The sequence below is a fragment of the Bufo gargarizans genome, chromosome 2 (assembly GCF_014858855.1).
Source record: "Bufo gargarizans isolate SCDJY-AF-19 chromosome 2, ASM1485885v1, whole genome shotgun sequence".
In the NCBI taxonomy this organism is placed as follows: Eukaryota; Metazoa; Chordata; class Amphibia; order Anura; family Bufonidae; genus Bufo; species Bufo gargarizans.
In genome coordinates, this window is record NC_058081.1 from 79,442,998 (window position 1) to 79,469,367 (window position 26,370).

Sequence of the window (26,370 nt, forward strand, 5' to 3'; positions counted from 1 at the left end):
CTCTGGGGGGGGGGGGGGGGGTCATTGTACTGTATGGGGGGTCATTGGAGATGATTATACTGAAAGGGGTGCAGTGGGGGTCATTACACTGTGTGTGGGGGGGCACTACTCATTATACTGTGTAAGGGGCACTCACACAATATAATGACCCCCCAGTGGCCCCCTAACATAGCTATCACTGCTGGATCACAGTCCTTTCATTCACTTACTGCAGCTTATCTCCCTGCACACGTCATAACATCACCGCTGGGCCAGGGCCTGGAGGAGAGAAGGAGCGCAGGGAGATGACTCGCCTGCGCTCCAGCAATAAGCGCTTCAATCTATATTGATGGAAGCACTTATAGCAGCCGGCACCGCCCCTGGTTTTAGACTAAATGGGACCCTGGGTAGAATCAAAAGTGGGGCCCCAAATCTTGTAATAATGTGCTAACACAGTCACATTTTGTTGATTCCGGCCCTCCCTCACAGATTTACACCCCATAAAGCCCCACACACAGATCTGCACCCTCATGACCCCAGAATGCGCCATATGCCCCCTCCCCTCACAGTAATGAGTACCCCTCCCTCACAAAACACTATAGCAATGTAGCCAGTCGTCATTCAGCATGTACCCCAGAACTGCACACCACTAGACCCTCCCTCACCCAGCTGCTTGCTGGCATACACAAACCCTCTCTGCCAAAGTACCTGCACGAGGTCCAGTGTCCGTGCAGAAAGAAAGTCCTATACAAATTTGATCATGTGACTAGTAACCCCTTTCCGGCATCCCCCGTAAATGTACGGCACATGTCGGGTCCTTAAAGATGGCGTCCACTCTGCAGCCAGGCACCCGCTACCAATGTCCACTATCTAACATCGATAAGTAAGTATGGCACAACTGATAATGAATATACTTTATTTCAACAATATAATAGATAAAAATATAAATTTAAATACATACAATACAGCAGTAGATAAACACACAGGATACATAGAAAATCACAATCTGGATAACATGATAAAATGTATAATAAATAGGTCATAAAAGGTACAAAAATCCATAAGTAACAAATGCCCAAATGGGTAAAGAGTGAAAGGTTCTGACCTAAGACCCATAGAACGCTACACTAAGCTAAATACATATCTATGTGTAAAGTGCAATGTGCAAAATACAGAAGAATGACAGTGTAAATAGACAAAGTAGTAAATGAATAAATACCAGAGTGATGATCAGCAGCCCCAACGCGCGTTTCAAGTAAGCTTCTTTAAGGGATGTGAAGATAAAGTGCTAACAGGGTACCTTTTATACATAGCAGCTGTAACCAACACCTCCAATCTCATCTCATTGATTGGACTCCAGTTGGCTGAGACCTCACTCCAATTAGCTCTTAGAGATGTCATTAGTCTAGGGGTTCACATACTTTTCCCACATGCACTGTGAATGTTTACATGGTGTGTTCCATAAAAACATGGTAACATTTAATTCTTTGTGTGTTATTAGATTAAGCAGAGTGTGATTGTCTATTGTTGTGAAGATCAGATCACATTTTATGACCAATTTGTGCAGAAACCCATATCATTCCAAAGGGTTCACATACTTATTCTTGCAACTGTAGTTTGGCGCCAAGTGGGTTCCGATATACCCGTCTACAAGGTTGAACCAGAGGGGGGAGGCGGAGGTCCTTTTAGAAATTTACATAGAAAAATGCTACGGTTGTGCCGATTTTGAGAGCAGACTCCGCCCAGGAGTGAACCGGTTTCCCAGAAAGGGGCGATGACAGATGAGTGGTAGGCGGTGCCCGGGTCCTATCCAGAGGGACTTCCTCCCCGGTGAACTATAACTGATCCAGTGTCACCCTTGAGTATGGTGGAACCAAGTCAGGCACCCCCTTCTCAACTACGTCGGACAACAAGGCCCACGGCAGGGATTCCTAGTAGAGTGGAATGTGAGGGGGTCACCATTTGGGGCCCCCAAGATGAGACATATGATATTCCAATTGAAAACATCTGTGACAACATTGAATAAGCTATGAGTGATATAACATGCAGTTTGTGTGACTGGCCACTAGAGGCCCTTAGTCGGGCAGCCCCCTTAGAACTAATGAGATGTTGAAAATCAATATAAAAAGAAAAGTAATCCTATAGCTGCACAGGATTTGCTTTCTTATTGAAATGGACTGTTAAAAGTAGTTTCTTATTTATTTTTTGCATTTTGTTATTTTGTTGCCATGTCCTAACTTTCTGGGAAAAGCTAGAGGGGCTGGAGAAAGGAAGTGGCAGGAGGACATAGGGTTGGGCGATATACCGGTATCACGATATACCGTGGTATAAAAAAAAAAAGCGATATGGCGATATCGCTGTTTCCTAAATACCGCGGTATATTTCATGATGTCATCGCTTTAAAAACTGCGTCCGCGGCTGCCCTCCCCCATCAGTATCTACCAGTTTCTTCCAGCAGCGGCTCCTCCTGCTTGCTCTGAATGTGCTGTCTCCGCCCACGACGTCTCACGTCGGAATCAGGCGACGCCCCCAGGCTGAGTACAGCAGCAACTGCTGAGTCGGCTCAGTCTCCAGTGAACCGAAGGTCAGGAGGGACTTACAATGTACAGTTATTGCAGGGACTCAGAGAATCGTCTGAGAGTTTATTAGTTAAAAGAATCGAATGAGCCAGAGACTGTGTCACCGTCCGAGTCCCTGCCAGGCTTCCTGCTCTGCTACATGCTACACTGCTGCATGCACCCTGTACACACTCCCCCCATACAGTATAATGTATCCTGCTGGCTGCTGCCACATAGTCCATTATAACGTCTCCTTTTGGCCCCAATACAGTATAACGTCACGTCCCCTTGTGTCCCCCCCATACAGTATAACGTCCCCTTGTGTCCCCCCCATACAGTATAACGTAGCCTTGTGTCCCCCCCCATGCAGTATAACGTCCCCTTGTGGCTGCCCCCATACAGTATAACGTCCCCTTGTGGCTGCCCCCGTACAGTATAACGTCCCCTTGTGGCTGCCCCCCTACAGTATAACGTCCCCTTGTGGCTGCCCCCATACAGTATAACGTCCCCTTGTGGCTGCCCCCATACATTATAACGTCCCCTTGTGGCTGCCCCCATACAGTATAACGTCTCCTTGTGGCTGCCCCCCTACAGTATAACGTCCCCTTGTGGATGCCCCCATACAGTATAACGTCCCCTTGTGGCTGCCCCCATACAGTATAACGTCTCCTTGTGGCTGCCCCCCTACAGTATAACGTCCCCTTGTGGATGCCCCCCATACAGTATAACGTCCCCTTGTGGCTGCCCCCATACAGTATAACGTCTCCTTGTGGCTGCCCCCCTACAGTATAACGTCCCCTTGTGGCTGCCCCCATACAGTATAACGTCTCCTTGTGGCTGCCCCCCTACAGTATAACGTCCCCTTGTGGATGCCCCCCATACAGTATAACGGCTCCTTGTGGATGCCCCCCATACAGTATAACGTCTCCTTGTGGCTGCCCCCATACAGTATAACGTCCCCTTGTGGCTGCCCCCATACAGTATAACGTCTCCTTGTGGCTGCCCCCCTACAGTATAACGTCCCCTTGTGGCTGCCCCCATGTGAACCGAGAGCAAGGCAGGTGGTATGACTCCGCAACCAGAAAAGAGTGCGTACGCAGAAGTCAAGATTAAGAAAATTGCATTTACTATCAATTAATAAAAGCAGGTTAACAATAAAACAATATGAACAATTCAAGTCAAATACCACAACAATTTCCACCTTTGCTGTGTCCGTGTTCGCGGTGCGGACACTAAGGAATAGCAGTCCCAGGAACTATCCCTAACTGACCCTAACTTCAAGCGGGTGCGCACCCCCCTTATCCCAGTGGTCCAAGTGGACCTCTTACAGTTTGTGGAAGTGCACGGTGGGGCCCGATGTCGTCCTTTTCCTTTATAACCAGCGCAGGATCCGCAACAAAGAAGTCCTCCTCAGCAGGCCGGAAAACCAGATGGATATAATCCAGAATTTTACAGTGACTGTCCGGTACCTCGACAGCACTGTGAGTCTCTTTACTGTTTGGGGCAATCCACTTAGCCCAATGTCAGCTCCACAGGTTAGCTGCTGCACACAGTCCTTTTTAACTTGGCTTCACTAAATCCACGGTCTCTTTATACTCCATCCGTCTCTAGACTGAAGTTCACACAGCTTGGCTGCACAGGAACATCCTTTAGTATCTCCACACACGTCTTACACAGCACAGAACTTGCTTTCTATCTAATCAAGATGGCAGCCGTTATAGTTTCAGTCCCTCTTCCTCATTCTTCCTGCTCACACTGAGGCAGGCTGACATCATAAGGGGCGTGTCACTTCAACACTTAACTGCTGTTTTAAAGAGCCACTACGACATTAATACACTTTCTCTATGGCAAACTTCAATGCAAATTGGTCCTATGCTGCCATCTACTGACCAAACGAATACTGCAGGCATTTACATTTATCTGTATTACTAGAATAGCATTATACATTATATACATTAAATTTTAACACAGTTTACCAGGATAATGAAACTTAGACACATTACATGACTGTTTCTTACATATTCCCCCCCACTTTAAGATTGGCAGTCCCTGCCAATGACTGAATATCCAGAGGGCTGTACTCTTATATGTAGAGTGGTAATGTACCGTTGTATGGCAGGCCAAATAAACTCGTCCTGCGCATACCGAACAGGGGGAATGCCAGCATTTGGTCTAGTGGTGCGTCTGAGAACCACTGGTATACTCTGGGGTACTGTAGCCATAGGCTGAGAAGGACCAGCAGACTCCGCATCATAGGGGGCACAGGCTGGGGGCACACTAGTCACAGGTGGAACATCCTCAGGAGCGGGGATTGGCCAACAATCATCCTCATCATCGTAAGCCCATTCCACACCACCAGTCTCGGACTGTGGGAGCTCATTGACATTATCAGTTCCATCACAATTTGCTTCTTCAGATTGACACAGGCGCAACATATTTCTGTGAAGTACTCGGACACAATCAGTTCCTTCCTTCTGAACTTCGTACACAGGCCCATTTGCATACTTGCGGGCAACTACACGATATGGCACAGCCTCCCACCTGCTTTCCAATTTTCCTTGAGGCTTCTTGACACGTACCAGCACCAGGTCACCTGGCTGCAATGGTGCCCTTTGCACCGGGGTCTTATCAGGATGAGAATTTTCTTGCAGACGCTGCCGCACCAATCGATGAACTGTCTCAAGTCTCTGCCGGTGTGCTCGCACCCAGGAGGCTGGATCTCTTGGAGGGAACCCATCCACATCATTTAACTGTAACTCTCCGACACTTCGCCCAGACCGTCCAAAGAGGAGAGTATAAGGAGAATACCCCGTTGTAGAATGGACCTGATTGTTATAGGCCCACACCATCTCAGACAAGAACTGAGGCCACTGTAACTTCTTGTCCTCCTCCAAAGTCCGCACCATCTGTAGCAGAGTTCTATTAAATCGTTCGCAGGCTCCGTTTCCTTGGGGATGGTATGGAGTCGTGTGCGACTTCTTTATCCCGTAGATACGTTGAACTTCTTTCATTACATGTCCCTCAAAGCAAGCCCCTTGGTCAGAGTGGATGCGTTGTGGACACCCGTACACTCGGATGAAATCTTGGCATAGGGCTCGAGCTGCTGACTCAGCGGTCTGGTCCTTGGTGGCGGTCACCACCGCAAATTTGGTGAAGTGGTCCACCATTACGAGGCAGTACTGGTGCCCACTGTTGGATGGGCCCACCATTAGGTAGTCTATCATGACGATCTCCAAAGGTTCCTGGGTCACTATGGTTTGCAGGGGAGCTCTTTGTTCTATTGCCTTATGGATCTCACAAGTTCGACATCTATGACATACTCCTTCGACCATTTGACGGAGAGCTGGACAGTAAATCAGTCGCTGTAGCCAACGAAAGGTCTTCTCATGACCAAAATGTCCATTCTTATTATGAGCCTCAAGAGCCAATGATTGAGCCAGTTCACTAGGCACTACGATTTGGTAACAAATGTCGATTTCAGAAGGCAGATATACCTTTCGGCATAGCACTCCATTTTTCATCTCTAACTTTTCCCACTGACTCAGGACTAATAGCATTTCATGGGTCAGTCGTTCTCTTTCCTCTTTACAGGGCTTCTTGCCTTTCTCAACACACTTGATCATTTTCGCCAGCCCCTCATGGGCCTGCTGTATTTGCACCCATTCCTGTAGTGAGGGGCCAAAGAAAGGAGCCGTTTCGGTCCCTTCCACTGCACACTGCATAGCAGTGACCAAGGCTTGTGAAAATCTGCTGAAGTCAGGCATCTCCACATGCTCCAACTCATGATCCACGTCTCCGCTGGGGGCCTGGGTAGTTACCCTAGAAAGTCCATCGGCATTTTGGTTCTCTGTCTTGGACCGATACTTAATGCGGTAATTGAACTTAGACATTCGGGCTATCCACCTCTGCTCCAAAGCCCCGAGCTTGGCATTTTCCAGGTGAGCCAATGGGTTGTTGTCAGTCAGTACTAAGACTTCAGCTCCGGTCAAATACTCAGAGAATTTCTCAGTCATGGCCCATACCAGTGCCAACAGTTCTAACTTAAATGAACTATAATTGTCAGGGTTTCTCTCAGAATCTCGCAAGGATCGGCTGGCATACGCTATGACACGCTCTTGGCCATCCTGGAACTGAGAGAGCACCGCTCCGAGACCATACAGGCTTGCATCGGTATATAGCTGGAAGGGCAAGTGGTAATCAGCATACGCCAAGATTGGGGCCGTTGTAAGAGCATCCTTCAATGCCTGGAAGGCGTGTTCCTGTTCAGGGCCCCATTTCACAGACCGGTTCTTCGGACCCCCGGCGGTGCCTCGTAGGAGAGCATTAAGTGGCGCTGCTACTCTAGCAAAGTCCTTAATAAACCGTCGATAGTAGCCGGCTACTCCCAGGAACGCCCTCACTTCTCGCAGGGTAGTCGGTGTCGGCCAGTCTTGAACAGCCGCTATCTTGTCCCTTGACGGCCTCACCCCTTCTCCTGATACACAATGACCCAAGTAATCAATTTCAGATTGAAACAACCGACATTTACTGGGTTTCAGTTTGAGCCCATGTTCCCGCAATCGTTGAAATACTTGTCCCAACTGGCGGAGATGGTCCTCAAAGGTTGCAGAGTACACTATAATGTCATCCAAGTAGATGAGAGTGAATTCAAAGTTGAAGTCACCAAGACATTTCTCCATCAATCGTTGGAACGTTCCAGGTGCATTTGTCAATCCAAAGGGCATCCGGTTAAATTCGTATAGTCCCATGGGCAAGATAAAGGCTGTCTTTTCCTTATCTTTCTCGGCCATTGGCACCTGCCAATACCCACTAGCCAGGTCTAGTGAGGAGAAGTAGCGGGCTCTTCCTAGTGCTGAAAGGGACTCCTCAATCCGAGGTAAGGGGTAGGAATCTCGTACGGTGCAGGTATTCAACTTTCGATAGTCTACGCAAAACCGAATGGACCCATCTTTCTTCCTTACTAGTACCACTGGAGCTGCCCAGGGACTTTGGCTTTCTTGAATGATCCCATTCTGCAGCATCTGGGTCAACAGTTCTTTCACCTCCTGATACATCTGTGGAGGAATTTGTCGGTAGCGCTCTCTGATTGGAGGGGTGTCTCCTGTGGGAATCTCATGGTAGATCCCTGTCGTACATCCAAAATCTTCAGCATGACGTGCAAAGGTTGTGCGGTTTTCCCATAACAGTTCATCTACCTTCCGGATCTGTTCCAGAGAACACAAAGAAGTCTCTATCTTCATCTGTTCTCGAATTGCACCGCCATTCCATTTAGGGGTGGGGTTCTCGCCTTCCCCCATAGACACGGTTACGGCCCATTCACCTCGTTCAGCCAGACTCAACTGCATCGGGGTCGCTTTCCTCACTTCCTCCGGAGTCACATAGAGGTTAGCCAGCAGCCTTCCTGGGGCTAGGTCTACACTCTGATCCTGAGTGTTCACACATCGGAGGGGTACTCTCCCATTGCGGACTACTGCCAAGGAACGGGCTACTAGCGGATCAACACTTCTTCCGGCTGTCGGCAGTGGTTCTATCAACACAGCTATACCCTCTAGTTTCCTACAGGTGCCTACAGGCATGGACACTATCATCTCCCGTCTGGGTGGCAACGTAACTTTTGTATGCAGAGGGACTGAAATTCGAGCAAGAGGACACTGTGCATCTGAACTTTTCTGTAAGCCACATGTTCGGACCAGCCGCTGGAAGGCCGTTTGAGTAGGCCGATGGCTAGTGGTTTCTCTCCAATAACCGTGACCTTTCTTTTCAAAGAGAATCTGATCCAATTCTTTTAACACATTCATCCCCAAGATGACAGGGACCTTTACTTCATGTGACTCCTGTACTACCACAATGCCTTTCTTGCCTAGATCTTGGCCACATAATCTGACATTCATCCAGGCCACTCCCACCACCGGTACTGGTAACTGATTAGCTGCGACCACTCGTATGAATGTATGGGGATCATATTTCACATGTCGCTTAAAATACCGTTCGTAACAGTCTCTACTCAGGGTCGTTACTTGGGAACCCGTGTCAATCATCCCGGTAACCGGAATACCTTCCAATTCCATCTGTATGATGGGACTTGCAGCGATCAGATCCTCTTCAGGGCATTCTCCTCTCATAATCTCCTTCTCAGTTTCCCCTACTGCCCGCCCTACTGCAGCAGGGGATTTCAGTTTAACGGCGGTCTCTCATAAGCTTGTCGCTGCTCTGGACATCTAGCAGCAATGTGGCCCACGCGTCCACAATCCCAGCAGCGTATTTCCCGTCGCTCTGGCCATCGGTTTGGGCCCCTTCGGTAAGCCCCATCGTTCTCTCCTGAGAGTTGTACTACATTATTGGGACCCCTTCGGTAGGTCCTATCCTCATCCCTCCAGTAGGGTTGTGGGTGATTCTGACCTTCTTGGTGTGAACGGCCCACCCCTTCGTCTCTAGTTTTCTGGAGGCCTGCAATTCTCATAGAATTCTCATTACAATTGGTTTGTAGGTGTTCCATTTGCTCTTGCAATTTCTGCATTACTGTAAGTATCTCTTTAACTGTCCCTTTTTCCACTGTTTCTGGGCCAGAGCTAGCCCCCTGCAACAATGTAACTCCAACTGCGGTCTGAGGCTTCTGAACCATACTATTGGCACGTGAGATGGCCTCCACCTGTACGTCATGAAATTTAGCATCAGTCTCCCGTCGTATAAAGTCCTGCATAGCAACAGTCAAGCTGCCATCACGGATCCCCAGAACAAACTGGTCACGGAGTGTCCGATCAGGGTTACAGAAGGCTGTTGAGCCCCCTCTTTCCTTCCCTTGAATATCTCGGAGCAGTTCTTGTAGGGCATTTGCATACTGAGGGAGACTTTCATTCTCCTTTTGTACCCTCTGAAAGAACCGTGCCTGCAGGGACCCCAGCAATGCGGTTTCTCCATAAATAGTTTCTAGAATCTGGACAACTTGCTCAAATGTCTGTCTTTGTTCAAATGGCCGCAATATCACTGTAGTCTTAGCATCTCCTTGTAATGTCAATATGGCTAGCTCTACTAGTACTTCTGGTGCGGTCTGGTACATGCGCTGTACCATTCGTATCTGCTCTGCCCACACACTCACAGACATATTATTGCCATCAAACTTTGCTAACTGACTCATTACAGCCCCTGCTGGCATTCTTCCTCCAGCACCATCCCTCCTAACGGGTGCGTCGCCGTCCATTCTGGTAAGCGGATCCTGCCGACTACGCCAATTTGTGAACCGAGAGCAAGGCAGGTGGTATGACTCCGCAACCAGAAAAGAGTGCGTACGCAGAAGTCAAGATTAAGAAAATTGCATTTACTATCAATTAATAAAAGCAGGTTAACAATAAAACAATATGAACAATTCAAGTCAAATACTACAACAATTTCCACCTTTGCTGTGTCCGTGTTCGCGGTGCGGACACTAAGGAATAGCAGTCCCAGGAACTATCCCTAACTGACCCTAACTTCAAGCGGGTGCGCACCCCCCTTATCCCAGTGGTCCAAGTGGACCTCTTACAGTTTGTGGAAGTGCACGGTGGGGCCCGATGTCGTCCTTTTCCTTTATAACCAGCGCAGGATCCGCAACAAAGAAGTCCTCCTCAGCAGGCCGGAAAACCAGATGGATATAATCCAGAATTTTACAGTGACTGTCCGGTACCTCGACAGCACTGTGAGTCTCTTTACTGTTTGGGGCAATCCACTCAGCCCAATGTCAGCTCCACAGGTTAGCTGCTGCACACAGTCCTTTTTAACTTGGCTTCACTAAATCCACGGTCTCTTTATACTCCATCCGTCTCTAGACTGAAGTTCACACAGCTTGGCTGCACAGGAACATCCTTTAGTATCTCCACACACGTCTTACACAGCACAGAACTTGCTTTCTATCTAATCAAGATGGCAGCCGTTATAGTTTCAGTCCCTCTTCCTCATTCTTCCTGCTCACACTGAGGCAGGCTGACATCATAAGGGGCGTGTCACTTCAACACTTAACTGCTGTTTTAAAGAGCCACTACGACATTAATACACTTTCTCTATGGCAAACTTCAATGCAAATTGGTCCTATGCTGCCATCTACTGACCAAACGAATACTGCAGGCATTTACATTTATCTGTATTACTAGAATAGCATTATACATTATATACATTAAATTTTAACACAGTTTACCAGGATAATGAAACTTAGACACATTACATGACTGTTTCTTACACCCATACAGTATAACGTCTCCTTGTGGCTGCCCCCCTACAGTATAACGTCCCCTTGTGGATGCCCCCCATACAGTATAACGGCTCCTTGTGGATGCCCCCCATACAGTATAACGTCCCCTTGTGGCTGCCCCCATACAGTATAACGTCTCCTTTTGGCCCCCATACAGTAAAACGTCACGTCCCCTTGTGTCCACCCATACAGTATAACGTCTCCTTGTGTTTTTTTCTTTAAAACTGGTATTTATTGCGATATATATCGTTATCGCGATAACTTTTTTAATATCGTTATCGTCTGAATATTTTTGATATCGTCCAACCCTAAGAAGACAGAGAGTCGGCAGTTAGAGAGCAACGGATTCAGACGTGTCTGCTAAAATGTTTACCTGAGGTGTCCTGTCATCAGCCAGAGATTGAAGGCTTTATCCACTGCAAGCAAGGGACGATTGTTGAATATCTGCTGCCTGCTAAAGAGGATCTGTGGTCTTCGTTTATAATCAGGAGCTGAGGAGACCAGAGGCCTGCCTGCCCTGAGGCCAGCGTTGGATCATCCATCAAGAAAACCAAGCTGCCATTGAGGCCTGCACTGGAGATCTCAGCCTGAAGCATTTTCCGCTCTGTTAGTGCGCACTTTGAATGGGACTTAAATCCTGAGCTCAGGTCCCTCCCTGCAATCAGGGTGAGGACAAGTTATGGCGCCGATGCAGCAGTTAAAGCTTTACTGCGCCAGCAAGTGGATCCACATCCCGGATCTGGAGTTACACATAGCCACGTGGGAGTTCAAGGGAGTCTAGCTGAGGTGGGGCGGTGGGCATTATCGGCATCCGGGAGGGATAGTGTGGGATTTTTTCTGTATTTGGCCTCTGTGAGCCACAGTGCCCCTCAGCCGAGATCCCAGGTACACAGACCCCAAATTTGGTCTTGATTCCTAGTGGCTTCGGTTCTCTGTATTTGGTCAGGAGATCCTGCCGTATTTAGCGGCAATTAGGCACAATATAAATCCTTAAAGGTACAGTACCTAAATTAGGGAATTCCTGGCTGGGGTCCCACTGTGGACAATCTTGGGTTGCTAGCAACCCAGAGAGATTGTACCACCAGTTCAGTACACCAGAGCACACCTCACTCTGTGTGTTCCTGCTGGATCCCGGTGTACATTATATTGTATATAGTTTTCTCCTCTAGAGTCAGTAAAGTTCTTTTGGTTCACACAGCTCACTGTCCGTGCATTCATTCTTATGTGGTTCACTGTATCCCGATGGACTCCCTTGGGTCCACCTCTTACACAATCAACAACCTGATCAACTCTATGCAACGGATATGTGTTGTACTGTGTGAGGCAAATAGTGGCCACACCAGATACTGACTGGTTTTCTGCCCCCCCACCCTCCCCCCAAATAAGGCAAAACTGTGCACATTTCAGAGTGGCCTTTTATTGTGGGCAGTCTAGGGCACACCTGTGCAATATTTATGCTGTCTAATCAGCACCTTGATATGCCACACCTGTGAGGTGGGATGGATTATCTCGGCAAAGGAGAAGTGCTCCCTAACACAGATTTAGACAGATTTGTGAACAGTATTTGAGAGTAATGGGTCTTTTGTGTATGTAGAAAATGTTTCAGGTCTTTGAGTTCAGCTCATGCAAAATTGGAGCAGAACCGAAAGTGTTGTGTTTATATTTTTGCTCAGTGCATTTAAAGAACAGCAGACAAGGCCAGGCCATCCCTGGGCCTCGCAGTACTCTGTGATGTCATGAAGCGAGAATACTATACACTTTGACGTTGGTAGAGGGATGCTCTGCCGGCCAGGACACACTCACTCAGTGAGAATCACAGATTAACATCAAAAAATACATTTTAGAGTAACTGGTTTAGATACACTGTGTAGAACTGGTACTTCAACTGAGGAAGATAGAAGCACAGTAATATACTGTATTTTGGAACTGCAGCAGCCCAGGAGGATCGAGAGCAGAGGATGGGAGTGGTAGTGGCTCTGGGTGTTACAGTCAATCACAGTGTCTTTCCTCACACTGTTTCTCTCTAGGGCCGTGCAGTGAAAGGAGGGTGCACTGATACTTCCCCCTGGGCACAGCCTGATGTTGAAGCTCCTGCCTGATGGTAGTTGGGGTTATCATGATGTTGAGTGTTTGTATTGGTGCATAGAGTGCAATAGCTGGCATATGGTGCAGGAGTCGGTAATCAGGTCAGATGTAGCAGAATAACCATCTCTCTTCACTGAAGTGCAAAATAGGAGCAAAACACGGTTCCAACTGTACACACTGCAATTCTTCCCAGATATTGATGTATAGATTTAGGCAAGGATGGGAGTTATGGTCCTTTTCCCTTACTATCAGTGTAAATTCTTGCAGAATCTATGGCGGGCAATCATACTCGTTCAATGGTTGCTGTAATGTCCATTAAGGGATACAGGGTTTTAGTGATATTACTGGCCAGGTCGTCCCCAGGTGTGAAGGGTGTCCTAACAGTGCCCCTCACTGCAGTAAAGTCCTAATACCTTTAGAGAGCAGGTTACCGTACTGACTCCAATGCTTTGCCATGCAGACTCTAGGTTCTCTTATTTGTCTTTCTCCTTCTGTAGGTCATGCAGAGATCGGTGAGTGTCTGTAGCTTTTTGGGCCTAAGAAGAGGGAGCACAAGTCACAGCTTCCTCTCCCTTCCAAACTCTCCCTATGACTGACTAGGGGTGGAGCCAGTCCACACCTGACTTCCTACAAGGGCTGAACCAGGGTTTTTAACCCTGGATGTGCCATCCACACCTGGTTGTACTGGGGGCAATACATAGCATGACATAACATTACATTACATAACATGAAGAAATGAGCAGTTTGCAGATAAATCCTTGCTCAGGGGTACTGCAGAAACCGAAGGAGTGAGGGGATGCAATTGTATAGATTAGTGTCTGCCATCTGCGGCACTGCATTTTGTGGAGCTTACACTGAATTACAGGGAGATTTATCATCTCCATACACCATTTTTATGACGTTAAAGGGAACCTGTCACCGCGATTTTGGGTATAGAGCTGAGGACATGGGTTGCTAGATGGCTGCTAGCACATCCGCAATACCCAGTCCCAATAGCTCTGTGTGCTTTTATTGTGTAAAAAAAAACTATTTGATACATATGCAAATTAACATAAAAGAGTCATATCTTACTTGTGTGACCAGAGAAGAGTCATATTTTCAAGCTCTGACTCATTATCAGGTTAATTCATATTTATCAAATAGGTTTTTTTTACACAATAAAAGCACACAGAGCTATGGGGACTGGGTATTGCGGATGTGCTAGTGGCCATCTAGCAACCCATGTCCTCAGCTCTATACCCAAAATCCAGGTGACGGGTCCCATTTAAAAAAGCAAACACAGTGCATATGTTTTTTTTAACCACTATTGTGCCAAAAATGTGTCGCAAGTGGCGTTTCTACGCCAACCTTTGCCATTTTCCAATAATATAGGGCAGGGACAGCGGGTCTGGCACATTTATCTTAATTTATGCCAGCTTTCAGGGGTTGCCATAGATTTCAGTTTAGGATGAACCTAATTTATGACGAGGTCTGCACCTCGCCATGAATTAGGGACATCCTCTGGCCGCACAGAGGATATCAAGACCGGCGTAGAAAACACTGGTCTTTATCTATCTCTTATCTATCTATCTATCTATCTATCTATCTATCTATCTATCTATCATATCTATCATCTGTCTATCTATCTACCATATTTTTCGCCCCATAAGACGCACTTTCCCCCCAAAAAAAACCGGGGGGAAATGCCCCTGCGTCTTATGGGGCGAATGCTGACAATTTAACATCGCTGGATGCGATGTATGGAGCGGGGGCCGGGGGAGGGACTGGAAGGAGGAGCTGGGGGCTGGGAATAGCGGCGGGGCGGTGCAATCAATGTACTATAGCCCCGCCGCTCCGGTATACTAATATTAAATGTCTTATTCAATTAAAATGTATTAGATATGCCCCCTCACTCCTAAATTGCTAATCGTACCTTACATCCTATTCCTAGGTTCTGTAATGCAGGCCGGGCGGGCGGCAGCGTAACTCCTTGATGTCACGTGCCTGCGCCGCCTACTTTATGAATGAAGCAGGCAGCGCAGGCAAGTGACGTCAGTGAGTGACGCGCCGGCCGCCCGGCCTGCATTACAGAAGCTAGGAATAGGATGTAAGGTACGATTAGCAATATAGGAGTGAGGGGGCATATCTAATACATTTTAATCGAATAAGACATGTAATATTAGTATACTGGGGGTGGCAGAGGCGGGGGGGGGGGGGGGGGCGGGTGGGCGAGCTGATCCGTGGATGGCACAGTTAAGGGGGGGGGGGTCTGTGGATGCCACTGTTATGGGCTGGGGGGCTGTGGATGCCACTGTTATGGGCTGGGGGGCTGTGGATGCCACTGTTATGGGCTGGGGGGCTGTGGATGGCACTGTTATGGGGTGGGGGGTCTGTGGATGGCACATATAACAGTGCCACCCACAGATCCCCCCTGTAACAGTGCCACCCACAGATCCCCCCTGTAACAGTGCCACCCACAGATCCCCCCTGTAACAGTGCCACCCACAGATCCCCCCTGTAACAGTGCCATCCACAGATCCCCCCTGTAACAGTGCCATCCACAGATCCCCCCCCCTGTAACAGTGCCATCCACAGATCCCCCCTGTAACAGTGTGTCAGCCATCCACAGATCCCCCCCTGTAACAGTGTGTCAGTCATCCACAGATCCCCCCCATAACAGTGTCCGTCATCCACAGATCCCCCCCATAACAGTGTCCGTCATCCACAGATCCCCCCATAACAGTGTCTGTCATCCACAGATCCCCCCATAACAGTGTCCTTCACAGATCCCCAGTAATAGTGCCACCCACAGACCACCATTAGTTCCAAACCCACCAAAATCACACCTTTTGGTTAAAAATAATTTTTTTCTTATTTTCCTCCCCAAAAACCTAGGTGCGTCTTATAGGGCGAAAAATACGGTATCTCTCTATCTCTCTATCCTACAGTCTATTGTCCGACTCCTGATAATATGTGACCACATTTGACCCATACACCTTTCTCCGTTCCATCCTGCACAGATTTTTCACACATCTCTTAATCCCAAATTGTCAACTCACAAATTAGTGACATCCCCACTTTCTGATTCTAAGATGTCCATTTTTAAGTCATTGATGGCCATGTTTTCGTCATGTGTTGGGATAGCCTATGAGCAGCATAATAATCTGACATCGTCTTCCTGCAGTGTCATCTTTCAATGTTCTGCCCTTCTGAAATCTCCACTATCTATCCCCCTCTTCTAAATATAGATCCAGCTGCAGACAGGGAATTGAATGATGCAGTAGGCACGAGCCATGGATAGAGTTTCCCGAGTGGAATGACGCATTGTTAGGGGAGGTGATTATGAAGAGGGATACCCTATAGTGTTTAACTGCATCCTTGCCATACATCCATGCTCGGACTGTCCCACAGGGGTACAGGTGAATCCCCTGGTGGGCCCCTGAGCAAGGTGGGCCCCTAGTCTCCCACCTCCTGCACAAGTGGCACATTACACAGTAGACTTACTGCACTACATACATATATTCAGTGTACAGCACCTCAACCTACCTGTTCACATAAAACACCTGATAGATTATTAAAGAAACTCCCCAGATTATTACTATAGACCCGATCAGAGCGGAGATGACTTCTAGGTACAGAGGAAAGCTACCAGTGTCCTCTTCTCCCCAGGACGGACCTTCTCAAAGTTACTGCAGGACCCCCATATTCAGTCATCTGGTAGCAGCTTGCTGATGTGTGAGCAGGGAATATTTGAATGTATCCGTACAGTGGGCCCCCGAAATAAATTTTCACTGTTATGGGTCACTGTGGGAATCACTGTTTTGGAGTTCCTAAGGCAGGAGAGAAGATTTGTAGCATTCTGGTTGCAGTAAAGATTGTATTATTCACCCATGTAACAGACACCGCGTTTCAGGGCGCTTTGTGGAGCCCTTGTCCAGATTTGTTCCATCTGTTACATGTGTGACTAAAGCAGCCTTCACTTTACTGAAACTAAGTGCTGCCATTCTTCTGTTTTTGGGGACTTTAATGTGATGTGCCCAGGCACTGTGAAAATCACAATTTGATTGGCCCTGTTATTGGGCATGTCACTTGAGAATTAATATTTTAGCTATATTTTATGTCTTGACGTTAGCGGTCTCCACACTCCAACCGCCCTCCAACCACTGATTGACAGATTTCTCTCATGCACAGTTATTGGGAGAAAGCTGTCAATCAGTGGCTGGAGGTTGGGGGGACCCTAAATATCATGAATATCATCTGGCTTCATGCTGGCAGCAGTCCACTTGCTGGACGCATACAGTACTGCAAAGATTAAGGGCCCACTTACAATTTAAATGTGCGCTTCTAGACAGTATAGCAAGTTCGTACATGTAAATGTGGCAATCATTGTAGTTAATGGGGATGAATGATCATTACTACGATTGTTCATCCCCCATACAATTTGCATGCTGTTTACACAAGGAGATATGCGTCCAACAAGCAATGATTTTGATTCTTGCATAGTATTTGCTTGTTTTCCGCCTGAGTGCTGGCCATGATTACACAGGTCAATGACTGGAAACAAATGTTCAGCCAATGTAAAAGGGGCTTTATGTGTAAATTCGGAAAGTCTGCTGTGCTTTAACATAAGAGACTGCTAAAATCAGAGAGGTCAGCATAGCGGATCTCACAGGTTCCCTTTAGCCATAGGAGTGACAAGACTTCTTTAGTCATGGTATTCAGACCTCTAGATTTGTCTCATCAGCAGGACTTCGTCACCTGTGGGGGGCTGTCCCTGCAGGCGAAGAAGCGTCTACCTGCCACTAGATATGTAGCCCAGCCCTGAGAATCTCCTGCCTGATTAGCAGAACAAGGGCAGGGGCTCTGCTTTGGCTTTAAAGCGGTGTTTGTGCAGGCACTGTTGGTAGCAGTGGCTGCGCAGTCGCCACTCCGAAGCCGAAGCAGAGCAGGGACAGCCCCCCCCACAGGTGAAGAAGTCCTGTTGATGAGTCAAACCGATTTGCTCATCTCTACTTTAGATATTTTCTTGCAAAAATAATTGACACCTTACCTGACTAATATAAGAAGTTGATAATATACATATTGTGAACAAGGAAAAGGCTTGAATCTGCAGACCCTTGACTACGGTAACTGGAGCTCCTGAGTCATGGCCGGGCATAGTTCAGAGCAATTAACAGAAAGTCAAAACTGTGATCAAACATAATAATTCAAAAATCAGGGCCATGGATTAAAGTCTATAGAGTAGGTAACATAGTAACATAGTACATAAGCCTATGGTTGTACTTATTTCCATATTTTATGGGGTCATGGCCAGCTGTCAACCAAATAGCTTGATAAATGAGCGTTAGGTTTAATAAGGAATATGGCTTATAATGACTGAGGATCTTTGTATTTACTGATGACTACCATGATGTAATTCTCTGGTGGCTCATACTGGCATTGTGTCAGGGGCTGCCCTGCTCTGCGCAGTCCTGGCCTTCTAAGTGTTGTGGGTAAACAGTCTCCCGTAGGAGGAGCGGAACATCTCAGCTTCTGATGGAGGAGCAAAAACATGTGCAATACAGTACAGGGGATGCCATTCATTAGGCCTGTAACGGTAAACTGTGTATAAAGTAGACTAGTATATATGGGCTTAAGTCCCAATTACATGTATGTGAGATGGTGGAGTAGTGGCCACCTCCAGATATATATTATGGACTACGTTATGAATTTTCCCTGCTTCATGTCACTTGTTTGTGGTCTTGTGATCGGTTTGTGTCTCAGAGGTCACAACCCCTCTGATATATTGAATTGACAAAGTACCCCTTTAAATAAAAGTTATCCTGCCTAGCCTTTGTTTTCGTGGCGCTGTGCTGGTGGGTCGGTGGGACCCAGTGCCGTGGGTGGCATCGCATCGTCAGATAGCAGGGTGCTGTTTGACTCCTGGGTCCCGCCGCCTACTAGGGCAGTGCCACCTTGTCACCGCGCCATGCTGCGCTTAGTTTAGAGTAGGTCCCACTCTGAGAGGTAACCTTGACGTGGTCAGTGGGCTTATGCCTTTTGATCAAAATGTACACTAATGCCTCTTTTACAGCATGCAGTATAGTGGGCTGTACACAAAATTTTGCGCTAAGAACCGAGTTTTATTAGATCAAAGCATAGCATGTGGATGTGCAATCCAGTTCTGTTTTTCTCCCCTTGGTATTTACATACAAATTTCCCTATACGTGATGGACACTGCTGTAAGGTCATACATCAGTAAATCTTATGAATGGATTCTACAAGGCTCTGCTCAGATCTGTGCTGTGGCTAATAATGGAAGTTACAGATCCATTGCATGGTGGACACCAGTGACCCTTGATAAACCTCACTGATTTGTTGTGCAGTCCATTGGGTGTCAATGGGTGTCTGTACTTTTGACCCAAAAATATTGCTGCATACAAAAGCCTTAGAATCTGTGACTGAGGCTGCTAGTTATATTTGTTAGCGGACTAATGTATATGTAGCCAGGGCCATAGCTATAAGTAGTGCAGTTGCGGTAGCACGGGGCCCAGGTACTTGAGTCAGCCCAAAGGCCCCCCCTACCTTATAAAAGGACCCCAGTGTTACAAATTACATATGGTGGGTGGGGCTGATACAGATTTTGCTTTGGGGAACAGAGGTTTCACCTTTCATGTTAATCATGAGACCATAATGACCCAGCGATATAGAAATGTTAATGGTGCATAATTGGATCTGGTATGGATTTGACAATGTGTTATGGGCCTAATGACTTTCATTATAATAACATAATAATGTTCAAGGGGCAAATAAAAACGTGTGCAAACAGCGTCTGTGAACCTGCACGAATATATTAGGAAATGGCATTACCTAACATTAGGGAAATGCATTTATAACAATTACCTAACATACACAAATAATACAATAGAAATATAGAAAAAGTATCTCATCTGCAGAATACAGACTACTGTATTGGAAGATAATGGTGGGAAATATAATCTTCCCCACAATTCTACAGCGGCAATACCCAAATACTTGTTGAAGGGAGCAATTCCAATTTTATGAGATTAAAGAAGTTGTCCAGCCTTGGAGATTGCAACCTAAGGGGTCCTCCCCTGTCCTCCAAAACATACAAATCCAACTCGCCCGCTGCTCTGTACCTGGCCGCTTCCCGCACCTGCAGGACCAAAAAGCAGCTTGGTTCCGTGATTACTGTGGCTAATCACAGGCCTCAGCGGTCACAGTGGCTTGAGTGCTACGTCACAGAAGTGGGGACCAAATGCGGGTGGGAACAGAATAGCGGTAGGACTGTGGACATGTGAGTAGGGTTTTTTTATGTTATGGGGAACGGAGGGCGGACCTCTGGGGTTATCAGCTCCAAGGCTGGACAATCCCTTTAAACTTTTTGTCGAGATGCTATTCACATTACGTTAGTAGTGTAAGCTTTTTGTGTACCGTTGAGTTGGGATATGTTGGTATACTGCAAAAATAAAATAAAAAAAGGAATAATGTAGTCGTTTTTGCAGTGGTAACCTATGCGCAACAGATCTCACCATATACTAGCATACATCACAGCCTTCTGACGTAGGTTGTGAGCTTTGCCCGGTGTATACGCCAAATGGAAGCAAAAATAGTGATGTTTTTGCCCTACATTTACCATACACATTGGGGAACAAGGATACAGAAGCTTAGTACACCACTATTTTCCATCCTGCAGAGTCCAGTAAAAAAAGGACGTTTTTTTATTTTTACAATGGAGCTCTATGGTGATGCATGTCACTGTATATGTTTTTTGCATAAATTAAACGTGGGACAAAAAAAATGTGATGGGAACCCAGCCTAAGTTCTATTTGTGTCTGGGAAAGCTGGTTGACCAGAAATACAACTTTCAGGATGGCAGATGTACCTAGTTATGGAATATATCCCCCCACACCCATATTTCTGCATAGCCAATCCGATTTGCTGGGTAGTGACTCCTATGGCAGCTATCACTCAGCTTTTCCAGGAGCGGGTAAAGAACCATCAATTTTAACCAAGAGCTTAAATTTGCCTGGGATTTATTAATTTGGGGTGAAAATGTTCAGGTCTTTTTTTTAACAATTTGGTAGTTTCTAAGGTGACAATATTATGTGGGGAGTGATAAGGGCTCCCAAAAATTGCATCCCATGTGCCCCTCTAGTACAGACCTCTTGGCACTAGGTAATTCATTTACCAGTGGACCACACTAACCACCCCGTGGTATAGCCTGGTATTCTTCCTCCCCTTCAGCTGCTGATTCACATCTCTCATCACTGCAGATTGATTTCTATATCACAGATGCCAGTTCTCAGTGTTTCCTTTCCGAGCCGCACAGGGCTTGTTATTATCTAAGTGCTTTGGAGAATTTAAGTTCATGTAGTAGAATTGCTGCCGGCAGTGGGCAAGATCCTGCAAATCACTGCAATCCTCACATGTCCTACCTCTGTACTTTATCTGACTTTATCTGCAGGAAACTTCTTGCATCTTTCAGCAATCAGTTCCTTAAGAAAGTAAAGCAGATGCAGAAGAGTTAAGTTTGTCAAATGTCAATAATTTTGCATATCACTACAATTTAGCTTTGATGTTACATGGTTAAATTTACATGATCTCAATGCTGTTCAGACCAAGTAGAGAAAAGACAAATGAATCTCTGTTAAGAGGACTGAAAACTACCTGCAATGACCCAGTCTTAACATATTGATAGAAGGAGACACAGAATGATGACTAATTACCTTCCATAGACATGGGTTCCAGTATTCCAAATTGCTTGAGGACAGCTATGAAAAGTACAATAACCACAGCAATTGCAAAGAGTTCCATTCCGTGAAGTCCCATGACAGGCCAGCTTTACCCACTGCAGAGTCTGTGGCACCAAGCCTAAAAATCAACCTGGCCTCCAGGTCTTCTGCTTCTTGATTTAGGAGGCCTTAGGAGACATCTGAGATCATACTTCCAGATACGACCAAGAAAAAAATTCCCAGTGGAGTAGAAAGGCTCCAGGATAGGTAACTAGACCCTTGAATCACCTAGGCGGTAAGAAAACTACACCAGAATACACGCCTTGAACTTGATAAAGTGCGGAGATGCCTTCAGGTCAGCATTGTTTTAGGTGGTACAACTTGCAGCATCTGGAGAAGCTTCTTAAGTGACCAAAAGTGGTCTCTTATGTTGGGTCCCAAAGAAGCAGTGGGTCATCTCTACCTATGATGTTGTTGTGCAGTGGGTGTTAGCCCAATAACGTCCCATTAGAAGCTGAGAAACTAGCCGGCTCTTATCAACTTCCCCCCTCCCTTCCCCATCCATCCTCTCTCCAGTATGGGATGGGGAGGAGCATGAGAGGAGTACCACTCTCTCGTTACATACATTGATTGAGATAAAGGTTTCCATAGAGACAACAGAGTGATGGTCTTCAGGAAGAAAAAGACTTACCTCAGCAAGCCCGCGGTTTTGAAAAGTGAGCTGCAGGATTTTTCAGCCATACACGTGAAGTAATGTGTATGAGCAGAGGTGACATAGGACAGAGAATGAGGCAGAGACGGAGGGAGGGAGGGAAGAAAGGATGAAGCAGGGCTGCTTCTCAGTCTTCTTCTGTAAGGTCAAAAACTAAATATTGTATTATTACTCAGTATTTACATTGAACCTATCTCAATGAAAATGCAGTGTGTGCTACAGGCATCATGTTATAGAGCAGGAGGAGCTGAGCAAATTGATATATATTTATGGTTTTATAGAAAAAGATTCAGTAAAACTGGTAATTTATTAATTTATATTCCAGCTCATTCTGGGCTTTGAAGTCCAGGAGGCGGTCCTATCAGTGACTGACGGCCTTCCATCTATGACTGTCTATACAGAGAGAGCTGTCAATCAATGATAAGGCCGCCTCCTTGACTTTAAAGCCCAGAATGGGTAGATATATAAATGAATGAAATCCACGTTATACTGAATTTCTTCCCATAAAACCACATATCAATCTGCTCAGCTTCTCCTGCTCTATAACATGCTGCCTGTAGCTTCCACTGTATTTTCATGGTGTCAGATTCCCTTTAAAGGGGTTGCTGCGATTTTGATATTGATGGCATATCCTCAGGATAGCTCATCAGTAGCCAATGACTTATCCAATATCCAGACTTACAACAGCCGCTATTCAGCTGTTTGAAGAGGTTGTGGCTCTCTAGATAGTACTTGCGGCTTCTTTCTAGGCCTTTGATGTCATGTTCATGGTCACATGACCTATGTGCAGCTTAGTCCCAATCAAGCCTGAGCTGCAATACCAAGCACTGCCACTATACAGTGTAGGGTGCTGTGCTTGGTATGCTGCCAGGAGGCTATGACTATGACTTGTGGAAAGGAGATCTACCTTGGACAACAACAAAGTCAATCTAATTTTGGTGAATCAATTTCCAATTGAAAGACCTTAAAGGGATTCTATCATCAGGTTTGGGGCTATAGAGATACGGACATGCACGGCTAGATCGCCGCTAGCATGTCTGCAATATATGTGTCCTTTAGGGCTGTGGGGTTTTAATTTCTTTAAAAAGGATTTTATAGATATGTAAATGAGTGTTAAATGTGTCCAAGTGGCTGTACGTAACTTACTTGTGCCCAGCCACGCCCGCCTGTGAAGGAGCCCAGCACCGCCTATGTCTCCTCCTTTCATCAACGATAGATAGCCGTCATCTCGCGATGCGCAGTTCTTTCCCTGAGGCTGATGCCAGCACAGAGAAGGAACACTATACCGGCACTGCGCATGTGCGAGCTCGCGCATCGCGAGATTACAGCTATCTATCGTTGATGAAAGGAGGAGACATAGGCGGTGCTGGGCTCCTTCACAGGCAGGCACTGTCACGGATGCTGTAACAGAAAACAAGAAGTTACAAATAAGTATCCGACTGGCTTGATCCGAAACTAAGGAACAAAGGGGTGGCCCCTATTTAAGCCCTGAAACTCTCCCTGTCTTCTCAGCCCATGCAAAGATCTCTATGATAGAAAATTGTATGCCCTCGTGCCTCGACTGTATGACACCTGAACACCCTATAATAGTGAGGGGACACGACCACCGGCTCCCTACACTTAATACGGAGGGAGTCAGGGTCACCTAGGATCAAGCAAACAGGAAAACACAAATAAATGAACAAACTTATCTGTAGAAGCATCACTTGTAGCATCCAACATGTACACACTCCAGGAAGTTGTATAAACCGCAAAGTGATGCAGTATGGGAGGGGATTTAAAGGGATGCAATCAGTGCAACTAGATGACAGCTGAGAGAGGGAAACGAGATGACAAAACGAAAGCAAAACAAAAGAACCTCAAGCAGGAGGTTCTGAAGAACGTCTGTCAGAGCTTCTCAGATGTCTGACGGTGACAGGCACAACTACACTGCAACATTTGTAGTGCAACATTTTGTTGCACTAATGTCGCGCGACAATTTTTATAATGGCAGTCTATGGTGTCGCACTGCAACATGCAACATGCTGCGACTGCGACGCAACAGTCGCAGAAAAATCCATCTCGAATGTATTTTCTGCGACTATTGCATCGCAGTCGCAGCATGTCACATGTTGCAGTGCGACACTATAGACTGCCATTATAAAAATTGTCGCGCGACATTAGTGCAACAAAATGTTGCGCTACAAATGTTGCAGTGTAGTTGTGCCCTATCTGATAAGTCGCGCGACAAATGTCGTCGTGTAGACGTAGCCTTAAACATTCATACATGAAGGAATGGGAGGATTGGTTACAGAGAGAGATTTGGCAAACCATATGGAGAAGACAGGAAACAACTTCTAAAAGAATGTAGGAGCACCGCGCACTTCTCCACTGCACTTCTATACGCTACGGTAGGGAGATACTACTTGATATCCAATCTGAGAGAAGGTTAATCCCTTTTGGTGTCTAAGAGGAACCGTAGCTCTGGTGACGTCACCCGCTCCATTTTGTGAGCGAGAGCAAAATACAAAAGTAAAAGCTGCGCCACCGGCCGGGGCGAGCTTTGAAAAGATCCTGAACAGGACTTTTCCTATTATCAGCGGAGATGCCTGAAGCCCCTTGAAAAAGAATAATAATAATATTTAAATCACTCTACAAGTGGACTCACTAACAGCCGCGAGGAGGACCTACTAGGACAGTGATGGTGAACCTTTTAGAGACCGAGTGCCCAAACTGCAACCAAATACCCACTTATTTATCGCAAAGTGCCAACACGGCAATTTAACCTGAATACCAATATAGTATATCTTCCATGTACTTTATCATTTAGCTATAATGGCTTAATAGCCTACATTCAGTGCACTGCATGTGCTGTTCATAGTACGTCTTGTGCTGATGAATGGCAGGAAATGTCTAAAGCATATTGGTACGCCATAGACTTTTTCCAAGGCGCGGGTGCTCACAGAGAGGGCTCTGAGTGCCGCCTCTGGCACCCGTGCCATAGGTTCGCCGTCACTGTACTAGGAGAATAAGGTAAAGCCTTCTCTCAGATTGGATATCAAGTAGTATCTCCCTACCGTAGCGTATAGAAGTGCAGTGGAGGTGCGCGGTGCTCCTACATTCTTTTAGAAGTTGTTTCCTGTCTTGTTGTTACAGCGGAGGTACGGAGCTGTTTTGGAACACTGCTGCAGTTTTGTAACTAAGTAGCGCTGATGTATTGTGGTGTCACACAGTAAATAGTACCATATGGAGAAGGAGAAGAGCACACTCTAGCTTCTCTTCAGTAACATGCAGAGAAGATTCTAACCTTCTGGTACCATACACCGGAGGTATTACATGCTATGAACCCTGGGTTGCCGGATCTCTGCTGGTGGAGCTCCTAACCGAAAGCTTCTCTATTCCATATCTTCTGGCCCTGCCCAATTATAACGCCATTGCGGACACGAGTTTCACGATTAATACAGGTCATTTTAGATACTCCTATCCCAAGGGACCCTCTAACACTCCTCTTGAACGTAGTCCTGGCAACAATTAGAGGTTGGGGTGCCAGGCTGCTCCTCCATATGTTAACTGCTACTAAGTGTTTGATTGCACTTCATTGGAGAAGCTCTATGCCCCCTTCGGGTTCTGACCTCTACACTTGGATACAAGATATTAGAACCCTGGAATATTCTGTAGCACTCCAACGGAACACGACAACTAATTTTCTGAACACTTGCAAGACTATGATATCTTTATAGACGTGGAGAGACGATAATTTTGTGATTTCACGTACTTTAAAACTCAATAAAATATAAACGAGATAAAAGAAAAAAAGAAAATGGGTTTGACAGCTTCTTACAGTCCAATGACTAGAGATTTATCCGAAAAAAGGATTCGGTGGTCAGAGAACTGGTTGGAAACTGCAGAGTTGATTCTAAGTGTACAATTTCCAGAGGTGTATTTGGAGTTTAGGGGTCACTGGAGTATACCTTGGGGGGAAGGGTGAATCAGCAAGCTTGGTAAGGGTATTTAGCTACAGGGCTCGGGCAGGTGCCACTGCTGAAGAAAAGCTAGCTTTTATCACATAGCTGTTGAGAAGTAGAACTATGCAATGCAAGGTCAATGTTTCAGGAAGCTAAA

General features: G+C 46.4%; 1 protein-coding gene across 1 annotated transcript in view; it reads right to left on the bottom strand.

Annotated features, from left to right (window-relative positions):
* The window catches only part of KCNIP3 (potassium voltage-gated channel interacting protein 3), an 89,006-nt gene that overhangs the window by 58,700 nt on the left and 3,936 nt on the right, over window positions 1-26,370 (bottom strand). Inside the window, exon 2 of the mRNA XM_044277009.1 lies at window positions 3,866-3,915. Coding sequence (XP_044132944.1) covers window positions 3,866-3,915 — 50 coding nt within the window. The remainder of the gene's footprint in view (window positions 1-3,865; window positions 3,916-26,370) is intronic.